Raw genomic sequence first — 19,022 nt, 5'->3', positions numbered from 1 at the left:
GCCCATGAATCTCTTCGGGGGCGGAGTAGGTGTCTGCCATCGCCTTGGCCTTGGCTAACAAGCGGGGAAGTTCTTGACTCCCGTTCAAGGTAAGAGCAAACCGATCCATCCACATGGCTGCCTCTTGGTGTAAAGAGTCGATCACCCTTCCTCTAGCCTCTTTTTCCGCGTATACTTGAGCATACTCGTCCGCGATTCTATGCTCGTGGGTCGTGGCTAGACCTAACTCTTCTTGGTACTTAGCGATGATAGCTAGCATGTTGGTCTCCGTCTCGCATAAACGCTGAGACAAGCTTCTTTTGGACCTTGAACAAGCAACTAACTCCTCTTTTAGAACCATGCTATGTGCTCGCGACTGGTCCCTCTCTTCCCTTCGCAGCTTGAGTTCACTATTGCTACCCCATAGAGCTCCACGAAATTTATTCCGGCCATACTCTTCCTTGCGAGCCTTCTTGGTCTCTTGTTCAAGGGCTCTTGCGGTAATTGCATTCTCTTCCCGTAACCCGGCACACTCCTTCCGAATGTGTGTTGCGGCCAACTTGAACTTCTCCTTGGCAAAATTCGCCTTTCCTAACTCGCTTTTGAGAGCTTGGACTTCTTCGTCCTCTTCCGGTGCTTCAAAACTCTCTTCGCTGACGACTTTTAACTTGGCGAGCCAATCTAAACCTCGTATATGAACTTTCAGCCATTCATGGTAGCCACCAATGATGCCATTACGAATGCCTCTAAGTTCTTGATCTTTCCTTAACGGGGTTTCCCATGCCTTATGGATTCTTTGTATAGTCTTGGAATTTTGTGCGCCGAAATCCCTCACAAGGAAAGAAGACATGCTTTCTTCCGTCGGTGCTCCCCTCATGGGGTACCCTAGTTGTCTTATAGCGAGCGCGGGATTGTAGTTAATACAACCCCTCATTCCTACCAGCGGAATGTTTGGGTATCCTCCACATGAGAAAAGGACTCCTTCTTTTCCTTCCTTCCATCGGGGGAACCAACTGATTGTTCTACCTCCTATCCCGGCCAAAAGCTGGTCCCAATCTATTCTCCTCTTTTCAGTACACGAGCGATGGCTCAGGAGCAGACATGGATGTCTTGTGTCTTGTTGGAACAAGTCCGAAACCAACCAAACACAGAGGGCGGGCAAGCAACAGATGATCCGTGCGCTACTCTTTTCGCACCTTCGGTCAAATGTGTCAAATAGATCTGCCAAGACAGCTACCACCGGACTTTCCTTGCTATGGTGGTAGGCAAGGAAAGCGTCGATTGCTGCTAGGTCCACCAAACCATCCACGTTTGGAAAGAGGACGACCCCAAAAATTAGCAAAGCTAACACATCCATAAACGGGACCCAATCTCCTTGATTGGCCATACCCCTCGCCTTGTCTTCTAGGTACCTCCGTGGTAGGCCCGCTATGCCGTTCCGAGTTTGTTTTATGCGGTCCAAACCTCTTGTTGAATCCTTGACCACAGTTGCAATTCTGCTCAAAGAGGGGAGACACCCGGATGAAAGATATGGTTTTCTTCCCCCGAGAGGACATCCTAGAATTTCCTCAAATTCTTCAATGGTTGGTACTAATTGGAAGTCTCCGAATGTGAAGCATCTCAAAGGCTGGTCGTAGTATTGGGTGAGTGATGCAATGGCTTTTATGGATACCTCTGCTAAGGTCAACTCTAAGATCTTTCCGTAAGTCTTGCGGAAAGCTTGCATTTGGAGAGGTTCCATCAACCGCCCTAATTCCTTGATACTGGTGGTATCTAAGCTTTTAACCTTGACTTGGTAGAACCACTTGCCGGTTTGATTTGTTCCCATGCTTGCTAAAGTGAGACAAAAGCTGGTGCAAATCAAAACTCCGATATCTCATGGGTGGAATGGATGAATGCATGAAGGAATGCATATAACACAGATGCAATCTAGGAATGCGGGGGTCCGGGGAATTCGTCCACTTCTTAGACACAACGTCTAGGGGTAGCAAAGTGCCCCAACGTACGTTTTTAAGAAGGCGACACGGACCCTCCGTTGGTTTGTTTACACAAGGGATCAAGACAGAACCCATATGCGATGCCTATGCAAAAGACACAATGCAGGAATGTACACAGTATGACAATATTCACTGAACATAAGCAAAAGGGTATATGATACTTATGCATGGCAGTGTGAAAAATGGCACGCAGCGTGTTTGCTCGTGCCCCTATTTAAGGGACCTATAAGGGAGAGAACTAACTAGGCATTTAGTGATAACCCCCAAGGTAGTCATATCTCTTTTGATGGTTTCTAGAGGTATTATCCTCTTTGAAGAACATATTGTAGTAGTAGGGACTACTAGCAACAATAAGTTTTCAAAGAGAAAAGCTCTAGATGAGGGTTCACTGTAATCAAGCAAGTCGGAGACCTAGCATGATCACAGATTCACCTCCACTCCTTATGTTCCCACGAACCCAGGTATAGGGCCCTTTTTCACTCACAGTGTGTGCAAATAGTGTTGGTGTTTGTGTGCATCAAATGAATAAATATTTACCTCATGCATACATTTTAAAATGCACTAAAAGCAATAAAGAGCTTATACACACAAGAACATAATGAAGGGAAACTAACAAAGGGATAAGTCATGGTAAAACATTGCACAAAATTAAATGGCCTAACTCTCTAAAAACAGTCCCTAGTGGAGTCGCCAACTGTCGCAACCTACCCTTCGGCGGGAGGGCGACGCGAGACTCGCGGGATGCGTGTTCCACGAAAGGAATACGCGCGGAGTCGCCACCAACGTTTATTTGAGGAAAACGTCGGAAAAACCGGAAAAGACGCGATCTACGAACTTTTAAGTGAAAGGTTCGGGAGTTGTATTTACGCACGGGGAAGGTATTAGCACCCCACACGTCCGTCCCAAGGGACGGCAGCCTTTAATCGAATGTGCAAACATGACTTTGATTTTTACGTTCCCTTTTATGTCCTTATATCCTTTATACCCTTTTTATATTTTTTCTTTTTTGTGGTCGACAAGGGTGTTTCCCTTTGCTCCTACATATTCCTCAATTTGGGATGAGAAAATCAGACCTACATAGTTCTTTCTTATCAAGTGATTCTTTTTTACTTAAGTGGTGATCATTTTAAGGCGTTGGACCTTAAAAATGATCCATTTTACTTAGTGAGAAATTGAAATGACAAACTTCAAAAGCCTATTTTTATGGATGAGCTTGACTAGGCGAGTTGATTTTAGCCTTAGTTTCACTTTAGTTATTAATCAATTCGATTAAGAATGAGAAATCCCAAAGAGAAAACGTCCGATTGATTTTCCGCTTTATTTTGCTAAAAGATTTTTTATTATTATTATATTATTTTTTACCTCCTTTTTTGATTTCCAACGTGGTTACGGCACGACCGAACGGTCGGAATTTATTTTAACCGAAGTTAACGGATAATACAATTCAAACGTTCGGTGGAAATTTATTTTATTTTTAAGTTAAGCGAGAAATGACTTAAGTAAAATGGCTTAAGCACGTCAAGAGGGGGTATAAAAAGTAAACAAAACGAGAATAAAAATGCACGAAACACAATGTGGACCACTACGGGTACATAGAATGAATCGAAAAGCTTGGTTCGAGGTACTTACCCGTTGAAGATCGAAGAACGATGAAGAACGAATGAAGAACGTCGAAGAACGGTCGAAACCTTCGCGAAATTCTTCACGGAAAACGTTACGGAAACGTTTCGGAAGCGCCTCGGCTTAGATTTTCTTCACGGAAACAATTTTTCCAAGCAAATTCGAAAGAGAGAGAAGTGCCTAAGGGGCTAAACCCTTTTCTTCTTCACTTCCTCCCCTATTTATAGCAAAATAGGGGAGGTGGTTGCCACCCAGCTCGCCCAGGCGAGCCAGGTTGCTTCCTCCAGAAGCAACAGCCTTCTGGAGGAATATTCTGGAGGGCCCAAGTGGGCCTGGGTGCTATTTGCACCCCCATTTTTACTAAGTACACCTCCCTCTGCCTTTTTTTGGTGATTCTTTTTTCGTAAAGTTACGGAAACTTACGAATTTCGTAACGATACTTGTTTTCTTTCCGTAATGTTACGGAACCTTGCGGATTACATAATCATCCCCTTTTTGACTTACGGAATGTTATGGAATCTCACTTAATTATGCAACGATGCTTCCATTTGATTTCCGGTGTGTCACGGAAACTTACGGATTGTGCATCAATATTTTTTCGGTTTTCCGGCATGTCCTGGAATTTCACAAATTGCCTAATGATGGGTGCCAAGCACCTCACAAGGACCAAAGAAAAGTCGCATGTCATCAAGCAAAGGTCCCCGGACGAAATTAGGGTATGACAGGCTTCCTAGAACCCAAAGAGGTGTAGACTCTATCTTTGTGGTGGTGGATAGGTTTAGCAAGATGGCACACTTTATACCATGCCACAAGGTGGATGATGCTTCCCACATCTCAAAACTCTTTTTCAGGGAAGTTGTGAGACACTGTTAGACCTCATTCCCCTCATGCCACCAAGCAGTCCCCTTTTGAGGTTGTCTATGGGTTCAATCCCCTAACACTGTTAGACCTCATTCCCCTCCCACTAGACACTTCTTTTATACATAAAGATGGGGAATCTAGGTCAGAATTTGTAAAGAAGTTGCATGAGAGGGTTAAGAACCAAATAGAGAACCAAACAAAGGTGTATTCAACTAAAGGCAATAAAGGAAGAAAAGAGCTAGTTCTTAATGAGGGTGACTGGGTTTGGCTCCATCTTAGGAACGATAGATTCCCTACTAAAAGGAAATCCAAGCTTAGCCCTAGAGGGGATGGACCTTTTCAGGTTTTGGAGAGGATCAATAACAATGCCTATAGGTTGGACCTCCCAGAAGAGTATGGAGTCAGCACCACTTTTAACATTTCTGATTTAATTCATTTTGCAGGTGGAGCTGATATTGAGGAGGAGGAACTAACAAATTTGAGGTCAAATCCTCTTCAAGGGGAAGGGGATGATGCAATCCTCCCTAGGAAGGGACCAGTCACTAGAACCATGAGCAAGAGGCTCCAAGAAGATTGGGCTAGAGCTGCTGAAGAAGGCCCTAGGGTTCTCATGAAGCTCAGGGTAGATTTCTGAGCCCATGGGCCAAGGTTGGGTCCAATTATCTTTGTACATATTAGACGAGGATGTCATTATATTTGGTCCTTGTATTTAGGGCTCCATATTGTAGGTAGAGTACCCTAGAAATATAGGATTTTTTCAGCCCTTGTATTTTAGGGCACCTAGACTAGTTTTGTATTAGGGGTAGTTTTATAATTTCACATACACTAAGTGGATATTTGATGTGTGTGGTTGGAAATAAATTTAATTGAATTGGTAGAAGTCCAATCCAATTAAATTTTAGAGGGGGAGGTGAGCATTTGCTTACTACACCCCATTGCCACATCATATAGTCACACTTTGTGCATGTCCTTCATGCTTTTCATGCCTCATGACACCTAAGCACATTTAGTGGAGAATCTTGGAATTGATCTTGGATTAGTGGGCTGAACCATAACTAAAATTCACTAATCATAATTAGTGAAATTTTGGCTCCAAAGTTTGGCTCCACAAATTCAATTTCAAATTCAAGTGAAATTTGAATTTCCCTCCAATTTTGTGTGACACTTAGGCTATAAATAGAGGTCATGTGTGTGCATTTTTTGAAAACTTTGATCATTTGAATATTAACTTCAAATTTCAGAGTTCTTTTATAGCACAAAATTTCGTGCTCTTCTCTCCCTCTCCCTTCATTCATCTCCTTCTTCCTCCAATCTCTTATCCATGGCCTCCTATGGTGGTGAGCTTCTTTTAGACTCATCTTCTCCTTGAAGTGGTGTCTCCTCTCTCTCTTCCTTCTCCATTCTGCTGCCATTCATCTTCCAAGAAGCAAAGGAATCCATTGATGAAGAAGATCCTAGGCCTACAAGCTCCAATGGAGCTTACATCAGATACCATAATATTTGTGTTAGCTTTAACCATAGGCTCATCATCAGTTTGCTCAGCCATAGATGTAATAGGTAAATTTTACATTTTGATCATTCAAAGTTCCTTGTTGTGCTAAGTCGTCAAGTACTTCAGTGATAACAACTTCCATCTCAGTGACCTTTTGTTCACCCCCACTCACGGTTCACTTCTTCTTCTTTTCTTTTCTTTCGAAACACGGAAGTGGGATCGCGTGTGTTACCTGCAAGCACACTAGATCGTCAAGTATTTTAAATTAAAACGAATTGATCCGAGTATCGAACACAGGGAACTTGTGGATTAGACAAAGTTTTGTTCAGGAATTAGGCATTGTGTAAACTGACATTGATACTCATAAATAGAAACAAAAATGCAATATATCATAAGCTAAAAAGCAATAAATGTAAGCAATTAAAAGTGACAGCAGTGGTTTAAAAGCGTTGGGTCTTTCTAACAAACGAGTTGATGCATATAAAGATATTTCTCTAACTAAGAGTATTCTTGTGTTCTATGCTGAAGACTAAAGTACTAAACCTTGATCCCTCGTAAGTTTAGACTAATTCAAACTAAACTTTGTTATCAGATCCCTTTTGTTGAACTAGGTTTAATTCAAACAACATTATACTCACAGCATAAGAAAAACTAAAACCCTGCTCTTTATCCCTAGTAATATAGTTATCTAGCCTTGCTCTATCAAGTTCTAAGGAAACAGTACACTTCCCAGTGCTAAAGTTCCCTAACAATACACACTAGTGGGTGATCAGACCAAAGGCATGAAACAATAAAGCATTGATAGAAGCAATGAACACATAAAACACACTTAATTAGATATGAAAAGTATTTACATCAATTGTTCATTAGAAATCCCCAACTAGGGTTTTAGCAATCCATTACAAGGAGACCTAAATTAAAAATCAGACAAAAAATGAAGAGAAATTGCTGCTTACATATGAATGGGGATCCCTCCTCCTCTTCTTGGCACCTCACAATCACTCAAACACTCTCAAATCACTCTCAAATGGCTCCTTGCTGTTGCTTCCTCCTCTAAGTGTGTGCAAATGTTGTCTGTGTAATAATTTCGTTCTTCTCTCTTCTCATCCTTGCTCTAATTCTGACAATTTGGGCTTTAAATAGGATCTGAAATCGCACTGTCGCGCTTAGCGCCACTGTCGCGCTTAGCGCGAGTAAGTAGATTTAGGCTTGGCGCCAATGCTGCACTGAGCCTGGCAAGAGACGGACAACTCGCTTAGCGAGCTAATCTTGTGCTTAACGCGATAGTCACTTTGGCACTTCAAGAAATTAGCTCCTTTTTACCTGAAATTGTATAGATTTTAACATAATTCCAATCAAAGAGACTCTAATGACAGAGATCAAAACACAGCAAAGTTTATTTACAATTCCTACAAAAGAACTATAAATTGGGGAAAACTACACATATTTTTCAAAAGTTTTCTATACAAAAGTTAGTCGTATAAGACGACTAACACCTTTTCTTCAGCAAGAGCTATATTGGACGTAGGAACCGTTGTGTTAATTTTTGCTTCCAAATCAGAAAGAACTTGATTCATAACAAGTTTGGCACAATCATCCTCATGCTTTGCATGTCCTTATGACACTAATTTTCCTGTCAAGATGGCACTAAGCGAATAAATAATCTATGTTTTGAGTTCAACTAGTGGAGTGAAATCCTCCTAAACAAGGTAGGCAATGGTGTCGTTGAAATTGTAGTATTTGTAACTGGTTAAAGAGCTTTAAGTATTGGATGTAGTGTGAGTTTCATCTTTTTCTTCTTGAGTAAGGTTGGAGTTTCCAGGTTCCTTACTAACATCCCACAAATGTTTTTTCCAATACTTTCTAGCATCATCTTCATAAAAGGTATTAATAAACCTTTTTCTATACCATACCAACTAAATGATGTCCAAAAACTTCTAGAATTCAACCTTTGATTTCATAGGCATCTACACACTTTTCAACTTTCTTCATATGTAGGCGAATGATAAGCAGTCTATTACAGACTCTGTTAGGGTAGAATTTGAATCATGTAGACTCTTTGATATCAAGAGTTAGAAGGTATGATATAGCTTGTTTCTTCGCCCAAGTTTAGGCTCTTACAACTCCATCACATTACAATATGTGGTCATCTACGAGGAAACCATCCTCCATTGGAACTTCAAGTTTAGGTTAGGGGTACCAAGGAAACTATCATGTATATCAGTTGGAATAGGTTTTTGTTTAATGGATTTCTTAGCAAGTCTGGGATTGGATTCCCTTCCTCATTAAGAGCAATGTCTCCTTCTGGTATAGAAATGAAGTTTGGTCCTTGGTATTTCTTTTGGTGGATGGGTTGGACAAGTGGTTGAGGTTGGTTATCTATGGTGGTTGTGTTTGGCTAGTTGATGGGTTTGTTTGGATAGGAGTTTGTCCAACTCTTCCTTAGAAACAATCAACTAGTTGATGGGTTTTGTTTAGTGGGGGTTTGTGTTTAGATGATTGATGGTTTAGAAGACATATCATAAGGTCTTAGAGTAGGAAAGGGTTGGGTTAATGAATTGGTGGTTACTTGTCTTGTAAGTGGTGGTAAAGGTTGTTAAGGTGCCTCATCCAACTCTTCTTGAGAAACAATCAACTTCCTTGTCTTGCGTCCAACTGTCTTCAACTTTGATCCATTGGAGTTATGAGCAACAACTTGTAGCTGATACATATTCTACTTTATTTGTGTATAGTGTTACTGTTCCTTTTTTCTTACTCGTCTAGGAGACTAAAGTACCACCAATGAAGTGACATCTTCCACAAGTGTTTTTTCTTTTAATTATGTCTTTAACATAGTTGGCATCATAGTAACCAACTAAATTGAAATCCTTTTCTTAAAGAAATACCCAAGATTAGTAGTTCCAATTAAATATCTAAAAATTCTTTTTATAGTAGTTAAGTAAACTTCCCTTGGATCTGTCTAAAATCTAGCGAAGAGACATATACTGGACATGATACAGTGTCTCGACATAGTGAGGTATAGGTGAGATCCTATCATTCCTCTGTATTGAATATGATCTACTTTCTTTTACTTCTCTTCTAGTCCTAGTACTGATGTTGGATGCATGTAGGTTTTCATTTCTTTGGCATTGTCCAATTTGAACTTCTTCATAAGCTCTTTCACATACTTTTTTAGAAATATGTATATGTCATTATCAATTTGTTTGATTTGCAATCCAAGGAAGAACTTTAATTCTCCCACCATACTCATCTCAAATTCAACCTGTATCATCTTAGAAAATTCTTCATAAAAATGTTCATTATTAGTAGTACCAAAAATAATGTCATTAATATAAATTTGGAATACAATAAATTGTGGGCATAGTTTTTGCAAAATAGAGTAGTGTCTATTGCAGGCATGGATGTAGGAATAAACTTCTTCTTAACCCACTTTCATTTCTTAGACTCATCTTCCCCATTCTTCTTTGGAGTCCTATACTTCTTGGATTCTACTTCATCATCGTCATCTTCAAATACTGCAATTGCATTCATACCTTATCTTCCATATTGCATCTTTTAGATGCATCTCCATGACTTTCTCTTTATGTTTGTTTTTCAGCAGCCTTTAGTTTTTTTTTTTTTTTACTTTTTTTCTATGTCAAAGAATTCAAATGGCTCATCTTTGACTATGGCAGGCTTAGGATTGTTCTCCATCTCTTCTCCTTCTCTTCTTTTTTCAGACGTAGTTAGTGGAACCTTAGGTTTTATCTCAATGTTATAACCTAGATTCATCATCTTGACATTGAGGGGTCCAAACACTTGTTGAACAACTTTGGACTCACTATTAGCAATGATAACATGTCTTTTTGCACTGGGAAGCCTAAAGAATACTTCAATAACTCCTTGCGTGTAGAATAATTTGTTTTGCAGGTGATATAAATCTTTCTAGATTTGGGATCCGTAGCTCAACAAGTGTAAAAAAACCCATTTTCTAAAGTAGAGCATTGGACAACCTTCACATGTACACCATTTCTAAACCACCTAGGATTTTTTAGAAAAACCAAAGCCCAAGTCACCTTTAAAGAATATAATTTTTTTTGCACAACAATAAGTTAAGAGTTTTGTAACTCAATTGGTATACAAATCACTTCATGAAACTTCTCTGAAGTGCCAACTTCCAATATCTTTCAAATCATATAAGATGTGTGCACGAAACCAAAGCCCACAATTCTATTTTATGGAATATTCATATGATTTTAGGTATCCTAATGAGGGGAGTTGTTGAGGTATAGGATGAATCAAGACCCTCAATAATTTTAATTTGATGCAAATAATTAAAAATAAAATAAAATTCCTGTCTTATATGCCATCAAACAAATATATCGTATCTACATCTGATAGATCAGACGTAAGCAAACAAATGTTAAGTTATGATAAGCATTTGAGACTAAATTAATGCTTTGTGTCTCATATTCTTTTTGCAGAGAATGTTCAAACATCCTCCTAGGATTTGTCAAAGGCCAAGGAAGTAAGAGAACAGTCAAAAGATCAAGGAGTCTTCAAGGAGTTCCCACCTTGTCAGTTTGTTCGCCCTAATCCAAATGGGTTCATCATGGAACATACTCCTACAAACAGACAAGTCTATCGTCTAGGAGCTGAAGTATGGATTTTTGCGGATATCCTTTTCATTGATCCCATGGACCTTTAACAAATCATGGGGTTAATCTGCAAAGTCAACATAGTTATTCCCTCGAATCATGTTGAGCTTGGAGAGACTTTCTATGAATGGAACTTAGATTTGGAACATCCAAAGGGAAGCCCAAAATTTGTTCTATAGGAAAAGTTAGATTATAACATCGACTTGAGGATAAAGTTGGCTACTTATAAAGAGGAAGTTGCTAAATGCCAAGCTTCACTAAGACAATTGGAGTGTGTCTAAACATTCGTCTGCCTCACATGCTTGGAACTAGGTTCCATTGCATTGCTACTCCCAACACTCAGTACAAGTTAGCAGTTAATAGGTAGACTCACATCTATCTTGCAAACTGTCACAAAGGGTAGGAAAAGATAGTAGAAGAATATGAAGATGCATCTCCAACCAGATTCACCAAAGTTCTTCTTGGTCGTCCCTTCAAGCATGAGATTGAAGCAATCAAGAAGAAGACCAATCATACTAATCTGGATTGGTACACTTAGTGGAGGATGCACAAGTTCAAAGAGCACTTCTCAGGTTTGGAGACTGATGAAAAGCCTCCTACAGACAAAGTTCATTGGCAAAATGGCAAGATTTTTTTTTCTATCATGGACACCAAGGCTTTGTCTATGCATCTGAGGACAAAATGCTTAGGAGATGGGCAATAGAATATTTTGTTGAGTCTAATTGCCATTATTGTCCCATGTTTTGTTTGCCTTACTCAACGTTTTGCATCTAGCATGTTAGATAATTGAAGAAGACCCTAATTAGATCTTGCAACCCTTTGTGCCTCAACCTTCCCAAGCTTTTTTTTTTAAGCTCTGGAAGCGGAATTGTTGAGGACAAGAGAGGCTCTTAGGCAAGCTCTTAAAGACAGGAAATATGTTAAAGAGGTTTCCAACAAACAAACTCTAATTCTTTTACTTCTTCTATAGGAAGGCAATAGGCTACACCTTTCCAAAGAAGACTACTACAATAGATGTTGATTCTGATATAGATTTAGACTTATCTATGGAGATCCTTGTTGGTTTTTGATTGCTACCAACCAAAAGAACCGAGTGCTTAACTTGTGAATCTTGAGGAAAAAAGATTGAGTGCTTAACTTGTAAATCTGTCTATAAGATGATAAGACTAGTCTATGTGAAAACAACAACAACAAATTTGTTGATTTTCTTAGATCCGAATGTGTCTTGGTAGAACAAAGAATACTTGGGTTGTAAACCCTTGGGGATAAGCTTTGTTGTAGAGTCAAAAGTGACAATGAACAATACTTGTAAATTTGCATAAGTTAGTGAAAACTTAATGGGTTGCTAAGGACTAGAAATAGTGTCAGTAGTAAAGATGAACCAATATAAATCTTTTTGTTTCTGATTTATTTCCCTTATTTTCCTTAACTAACTAAAAGGGTTTGAATTTGATTTCGTCTTTAAAAAGGATATGCAAAATCTATTAAGTATCATCGGACTATGTTTTAAAAACTGTTTTAATTTTTAAAACTTTTAGATGATAACTTTTTTTCTAATCACAATTCAATTTCCCTTCTTATCTTTACAAGAGTTTTACTTGGCAAATTGACTTCTCAAACTTCTATATAAAATCTAGCCAAAATTAATAATTAAACAATAACTTATTCTTGGTCTTAGAATTCCTCAAAGTACTTTTCACTGCCTTTACATAACAATGATTTAGGGAATATAAGCTCTTGATTTTGGGAAAGTTGGAACTATGAGATGAAGACAGTTGTCTTTATCAAATAAGTGTACCTTTTGATTCTTTCAAATCTCTATTATGTCTTTTCAATTTCCCGACTTTAAAAGCATCCTTGTATAACTAAGCTTAGTTTAACATCATTGAGAAAGAAGTTTACTTATGGCATTATAAAAGTTTTTAGAAATTATATTTTGTTGGTGTTATCATATGACTTTTGTAAGTTGCATGTGAAACCTATTATTATTGTAACACCCATTGTTACAATTGAGAACTTTCTTATTATTTTTAAATTTTACGAAATAAAATAATTGATTACTGAACACAACCCTTTTAGAAATGAGGGTAAATTTGATTTCTTTCATACTTTAATACTTGAAACATCATGCGCGTGTCAATCATTTTTTCCTGTTTAATACTTAGAAAAAAAGGGTTAAAATACAATTTTGGTCCACTTAATTTCATAAATGTGTGATTTTAGTCCCCTAAAATTTAATTAAAATATTTCATTCTCCTAGTTTTAAAAATTCAGGATTTTGGTTAATTCATTATATTATTAAAAATGATTGTAATTAGTAGAGTTATTAAGTTAATTATAAATTAATTTAAACCATTAATTATTAAAGAATTTTTTTACAAAGATTATTGGTACAAAGTATGCACCCATTTTGTCAATGACTAGTCTTTATCAAAAAATCTAATTAGTCACCTTGAGTAAAAATCTCTTTTATCAATCAACTTTTTTTTTCATTCACAAATATCAAATTTGAAATCTTACTTAAGGAGATCAAGTTCATTTTTTTTTAAATATATATAATTTGGATTTTACCAAACAATCAAATTTAATATATTAATTTTATAAAAATATAATTTTTCAAAGGTTGTGTTGATATTGAGAGCTTAAAGTTTAATTGCTTTAAAAAAAAGTCAAAGTTTAATAGGTGTTGCTAACCATAATGCTCTTAGGGTATCAGTTAAGAAGTTAAAATGAGAATTAATTATTGTGGATATCATAGAATAGTGTAAAAAAATCATGGACAATATAATTTTGTGCATCTTAATAATTTTTTTTTAATTTCTTAATTAATGCTCTAAGTACACTGATTACTTTAATAATGTGTATTTAAGGGCATTTTAGCTCCTGATCAAAACGGGGCTGCGTGCTTGAGAGCGTCAACGTATACTACTTTTTTTATTACATCAAAATCAGGTTTACTTCTAAAATCATATTTGACTATAAATTTATAAAAAAAATGCATTGACTTAAAAATTTTATATTAAATTTTATCATGCAACTGCTTCTGAGATGAAAATCGTTTAATTTAAATTATGTATTTTCTTTTAACTCAATTTTGATAAAAAAAAATAATTTTGTTAAATTAAAATCATCTATCATAAAGTTTGAAAATATATTCTTACCAAAACACAAATTAAGTTTCTTGATTTATTTAAAAGATTTTTTTTAGTGTATTTATTTGAATTGGATAATTTTAGATATTGTAATTTAACTGTTAGAAAATAAATTGTTGGTGACACTTGGTGTTAGTGTTGAAATGTAGTTGGTACTTAGGATTATAATAAAAAGTTGTAATATTAACAAATGAAATTGTTTATTTTATGATAAACATAATTTTATATTCTATTATTAAAAATCTAACAGTTTAATTTTCAACATAACTATTGACTTTTCACTTTATTAATTTAAATACAAAACCAATTATTGCAAACAAGTTAATATCATTTTTGTAATTTTACTATATAAATCGATTCTTTTAAACAATTCAAACACAATAGATTATCTCCAAACTACTTTTCATCCAACATTTTCAAATATAAAACTGATTTCATATCATGGAAATAATAATAATAATAATAATAATAATAATAATAATAATAATAATAATAATAATAATAATAATAATAATAATAATCGACAATATTTGTAATTCATCATTAATTTTGCACAAATACTAAAATGAGATTATTTCAAATAATCTTACTATCCAAACAATAATGTACTTCTTTAAATAATCTTTTAATTTAAAGTAAAGTCAGGATGAGCTAAGAGAAAGTCTATTTTAAAATAAAGTCAGGATGAGCTAAGAGAAAGCCTAAAGTAAATAAGCTGATTCGCACAAATTACAAAATACTAGTTTTAACCACATGCAATTATTTCTATTATACAATTTTGATAATTTAGTTTTAATGTACTATATCAGTTAATGTGATTACTCTTGCATGAAATGACATTTTATTAATCATTAATAAGTTTGAAAATTTAAATGATTGATAACAGTAAATATGAAGTATTAACAAAGATCGAACAATGCTGTATAAGAATTTCAAATTATAGTAATACTAAAATACTTTTCTTTTACAGCTGTAATACTAAAATACATAGATTAGCGTATTTATTATGTGAAGTTTCTTTATAGAGATCTATCTGGCAATGTTATTCAATTATGAAAATAATCTAGTGGATTCCTCATAATGGGATCCTCAGAGAAATTTATAACATCCAGATTTTTATAAATGTGTAGTGATCTAAAGTTAGAGATAAATTGAAAATCTTCTGAACTTTATACTAAATATTCTTTGAAATTAGAATTTTTGTCAGCATGGACAAGGTATTGCTAATAGTTAATAGGACTTCAAGAAACTACATTTGAAGTTGACAAGTTCGCATTACAGCAACAAACCAAATTCAATATGTGTCAAGTAAGGACGGCAAGAGTTGTTGATATGTTCCTATTGACTGAAAGAACTTACATTTGAAGCTGTTGACACGAAGCCATACTTGATAGTGTAACAAAACATATTTTGCTGCCGCGTAAGAACAGTATTTGAATAGCTGCTTTTTTTTTTATAAAAGAAATTACATTTGAAGTTGACTCATGACGAAGACAATGAAATAACATTCATATCATAATCAGATAAATAATATATTATAAACTATAGATAGATATTAAAAAAAATCGAATGCTGCTAAAAATGTTTGTTACTAAATATTTTTTGAGAAAGTACGTATGACTATTCTTAAATTTTAATTAGCAACAAAATTCTGATTATATATCGCTAGCATAATAAAAAAATAAACCACTCTTGATACAAATAATTTTCAAAGAAATCAATAGAACCCGCTATATGCCCTTTTATTAATACTACCAATCAAAGCATTCTATCTTTCAAATTGAAAAGAATTGGACAAGCCTACTTAAATTTTTTACAATAAAATATCACATGTGATTATAGCAAATCAAAATAAAATTTATGTTTGAAATGACATTTAATTAAAAGTAAAATCATAAAAAAAATGTGTGTTAAGTTGAAACTTTTACAATTTGTTTCTAATAAATTTTAATTTTAAAATCAAAATATTAAATATAAATTCCTCTATTTCAAATTTAATTTTAATAGAAAAATTATTTTACAATCTATGAGTTATCTAAATAAATTTTGCAAAAATTTATGCAAATTAAACACTCATCAAATGACCAAAACTACAGTTTCCTGTGAAAGAAAAGAAACATTTGAGTAAATTACACTGCTTCTAGAGCTTTACCTAACTTCCATATGTCCCCACTTAAATAAACAACAAAACCAAACACGACAGACACAAAACACTTGTATTCTCCAAATCTCTCTATCCATCCGTGTATCTGTATTCTTTTCTCCATGTTATTCTCTCTAATGCATACACATATATAGACAGATAAGCTTAGTTAATTACACATGCAATAAGACAATGATATATCATAATAGATACATACATATATATTGTCATTGCTAAACTATATATATGCATATATTTACCACGGTTTTTCATAGTCTTAAAAGTTTTGGAGCGACAATAATATAGTTACACTTACACACACTTCACCTAATTTGCTTTAGTTCTACAAGACATAGATAGCACCACAAAGCAAAGCACTTTTTTCAGTAGCACTTTGCATGTTTAATCCCATACGTTTCTACTTTTTTTTCTTCCCTCCCAACTCCCAAGGGAAGACTAACCATAGAGTAATAAGAAGCACCATCCTAATCCCATTTCCATTCCCAAGTTTCACAAATCATATCCCTTCTTCCCCATCCACTCACTTAATTATTTTCTTTTACATGAAACAATTCTGCTCGAATAGGAAACAACTATTATGAGTGATAAAACTAGAACTTTGAATATGTAATGTAGTTGCATACCGGACAACCTTTTTCTTTTCGAATTTTTAAATTTTCTTAAAACAGTAGCTGTAGTAAAAACTCTGACTGGAAAAATACCTAACCAAACACGTCCTTGTGCAGAGAGGGAGCTTGACCTCAATCCACAGAACTCGAGCTAGCAAGTTATGTAAAGGTGTGAGTATATATATATATATATATATATATATATATATATATATATATATATATATATATATATATATATATATATAATAAAAGGATATATCCGTTTAAGGTCGCGTTTGTGTCTCTGATTTTTTTTTCTTTTTTTCTTTCCCTATTTTCAGAGTCCCAAACTGAGCGCAGCTTTCACGTCTAGCCTCCATGCAAACCCGCCACAATCCAATCTCCAAACATCACACGGCACCATCTTCGTGCACTTCTCGTTCCGCCACGTGTACTGCAGCCTCACCCCGCAGGTGAACGCTGGGTGAGAATAGCACCACCACGCAGCGCAGGCACTATCCTTCACCTTCAGCCACACCATGATATCCTCACCCTCACCCTTGCGCCCCTCCAGCACCATCCTCTTGTACGCATCATTCACCCACCGCACCCTAAGGCTTCCGTCACAGACAAACCCCGGACACGTGTCAGTTTCTAGGCTCTTCACCCTCTCCTCGTCCGTACAACTTAATAACCCTCTCCCTCCCTCTCCCTCCCCCATGCACGTGCCTGTCACGCTCTCCACCGTCACCCACGACTCCGCCGCCTTCGCCGCCGGAACAAGATCTGAACCCTTGGCACCCTCGCCTTCCTCCACCACCAAGCGTGGCGGCGGAACACTCCGATTCTCTACGATCTGAATCTTCTCCACAGTTAGGTCAAGATCAACGTTCTTACACCACGAATCTCCCGCGAGAGTGACGTCTCCTTCCGGCGCGTCCTTCTCCGGCATCAACTGCAACGTCACAACCGCCACGTCGGAAGACTCATCGTTACAGTTACAATTACTTTTTCGGTTACTGTTTCCGTTATTCTTTCGCACGTATCCACCGTTCCTCCGAATCCTAACGTACTTCCTCTTCGGTCTCTTCCCTAGAACTGACACGTGGCTACTCTGGCTTCCGTCGCCAGCGCCGGTGGCTCTGGAGACGGCGGAACTTCCGGCGACCGGTTTCGGCGCGATCGGGCGAAAGCGGAGCATTATTCTGTTGACGTTGGTGTTGGCACACGCGGCCACGCGCCACGCGTCTGCACCGTCCATCGCGGTTTTTTGAGGGAGGATATAATAGCGAAAGCGATTTCTCTGTGTTTCTCTTTCTTGGTTTCTCTCTCTAGCGATTGTTTTGGGTTTGGTGCTGTGAGATGGAGCGGAAGCGATAATGATAACGGCAGCACGGTGGCTGGGTGAGCGAGCGCCACGTGTCTAGGGTAACAGAGGCAAGAGAAAGGGATGGTGATTGGAGTAAATTTACTATAATGTTAGAGCATCTCCACTTGGAACTTGTTATTTTTGTTAGTTCTTATAACATTTTTTATAGTTTTCAAAAAGTATTATATTATTGTAAGAAATATATATATAATTTTATTTTAATAATAAGAAATTTTAAGAAACTTTAAGAAATTTTTTTTATTTTTTTATTTTTACTTAATTATGATATTGTTATGTATTAAATAAATATTTTTTTATTGTTAAGAAACAATTTTTTTTTTATGATTTTTAAGATATAAATTTTATTTTTTAAGAAATTTTTCATGTCAAATAAATTTATTTCAAAGGAAAAAAAAGTTTTTTCCCTTAAAAAATTCTCATTGAATATATTCTTATATCTTTTTCCAATACAAAATGCTACCTAGATCCTTAAAAATATTATTTATATTCTTGTATTATATTAATTTTTAATTTTAATTTACTGTTAATTTAGTTGTTAATAAAAAATATTTTTGAATTTCTGAATTCTCATCTTAATTTTTTTAGTTAAAAAATAAACATTGTAAAGATGACCAAAATAAATAAAAAAATTGTCTCTTAATAAAATCCTCTTTAAACACAAAATTAAGAATTGAATCTTTATCAAGATGTTTAAAAAATTCTATTATCTATCAAATGTGTTGGATATTATAAGTACAATTTTTTATACTAATAATATATAGAAATTAAATTCAAATGATTTATTTACATTCTCTCGTTTAATTATTAATTAAATTATTCATAATTACAAAATTCCAAAAGAAACTCATTAAATAAGAAGCAATATTTACTTAAAAGTTATAATTCTTAAGAAATTTTAGTTAAGAATATAGTGCATATTTAAATTAAAGTTGAGATTACTTAAAAAACTACTTTTACATATAAAATAACTGAGTTTTTCCTCTTATTTTATATATTAGAACCCTTAATTCTACATTAGAATTCTCCAACATATTTTTTAAGTTTACGATAAACATACACATAGAGTATGTTTTTTGAGTAATCAACATATTAATAAGGAGAATTTACTTAATGAATAATCTTTGTTAAAAAAATTTAATT

At 35.5% G+C, this 19,022-nt stretch overlaps 1 protein-coding gene across 1 annotated transcript; it reads right to left on the bottom strand.

The window, feature by feature from the left end:
- Positions 1 to 15,705: 15,705 nt before the first annotated feature.
- LOC102663301 (uncharacterized) lies at positions 15,706 to 18,097 on the bottom strand. The gene is made up of 2 exons (XM_041015370.1): positions 16,758 to 18,097; positions 15,706 to 16,715 (listed from the first exon to the last, which is right to left on the bottom strand). The coding sequence occupies exon 1, from the start codon at positions 17,751 to 17,753 to the stop codon at positions 16,830 to 16,832; it is 924 nt and encodes a 307-aa protein (XP_040871304.1). The 5' UTR covers positions 17,754 to 18,097; the 3' UTR covers positions 15,706 to 16,715; positions 16,758 to 16,829.
- Positions 18,098 to 19,022: the final 925 nt, after the last annotated feature.

Source organism: Glycine max, chromosome 5 (assembly GCF_000004515.6).
Source record: "Glycine max cultivar Williams 82 chromosome 5, Glycine_max_v4.0, whole genome shotgun sequence".
Classification (NCBI taxonomy): domain Eukaryota; kingdom Viridiplantae; phylum Streptophyta; class Magnoliopsida; order Fabales; family Fabaceae; genus Glycine; species Glycine max.
Note: the sequence above shows the minus strand (reverse complement) of the source record. Positions and strands in the feature narration are given on the sequence as shown.

Excerpts from the sequence above, each read along its gene's own strand:
- LOC102663301 (XM_041015370.1), bottom strand. The coding sequence starts at position 17,753 with ATGGACGGTGCAGACGCGTGGCGCGTGGCCGCGTGTGCCAACACCAAC.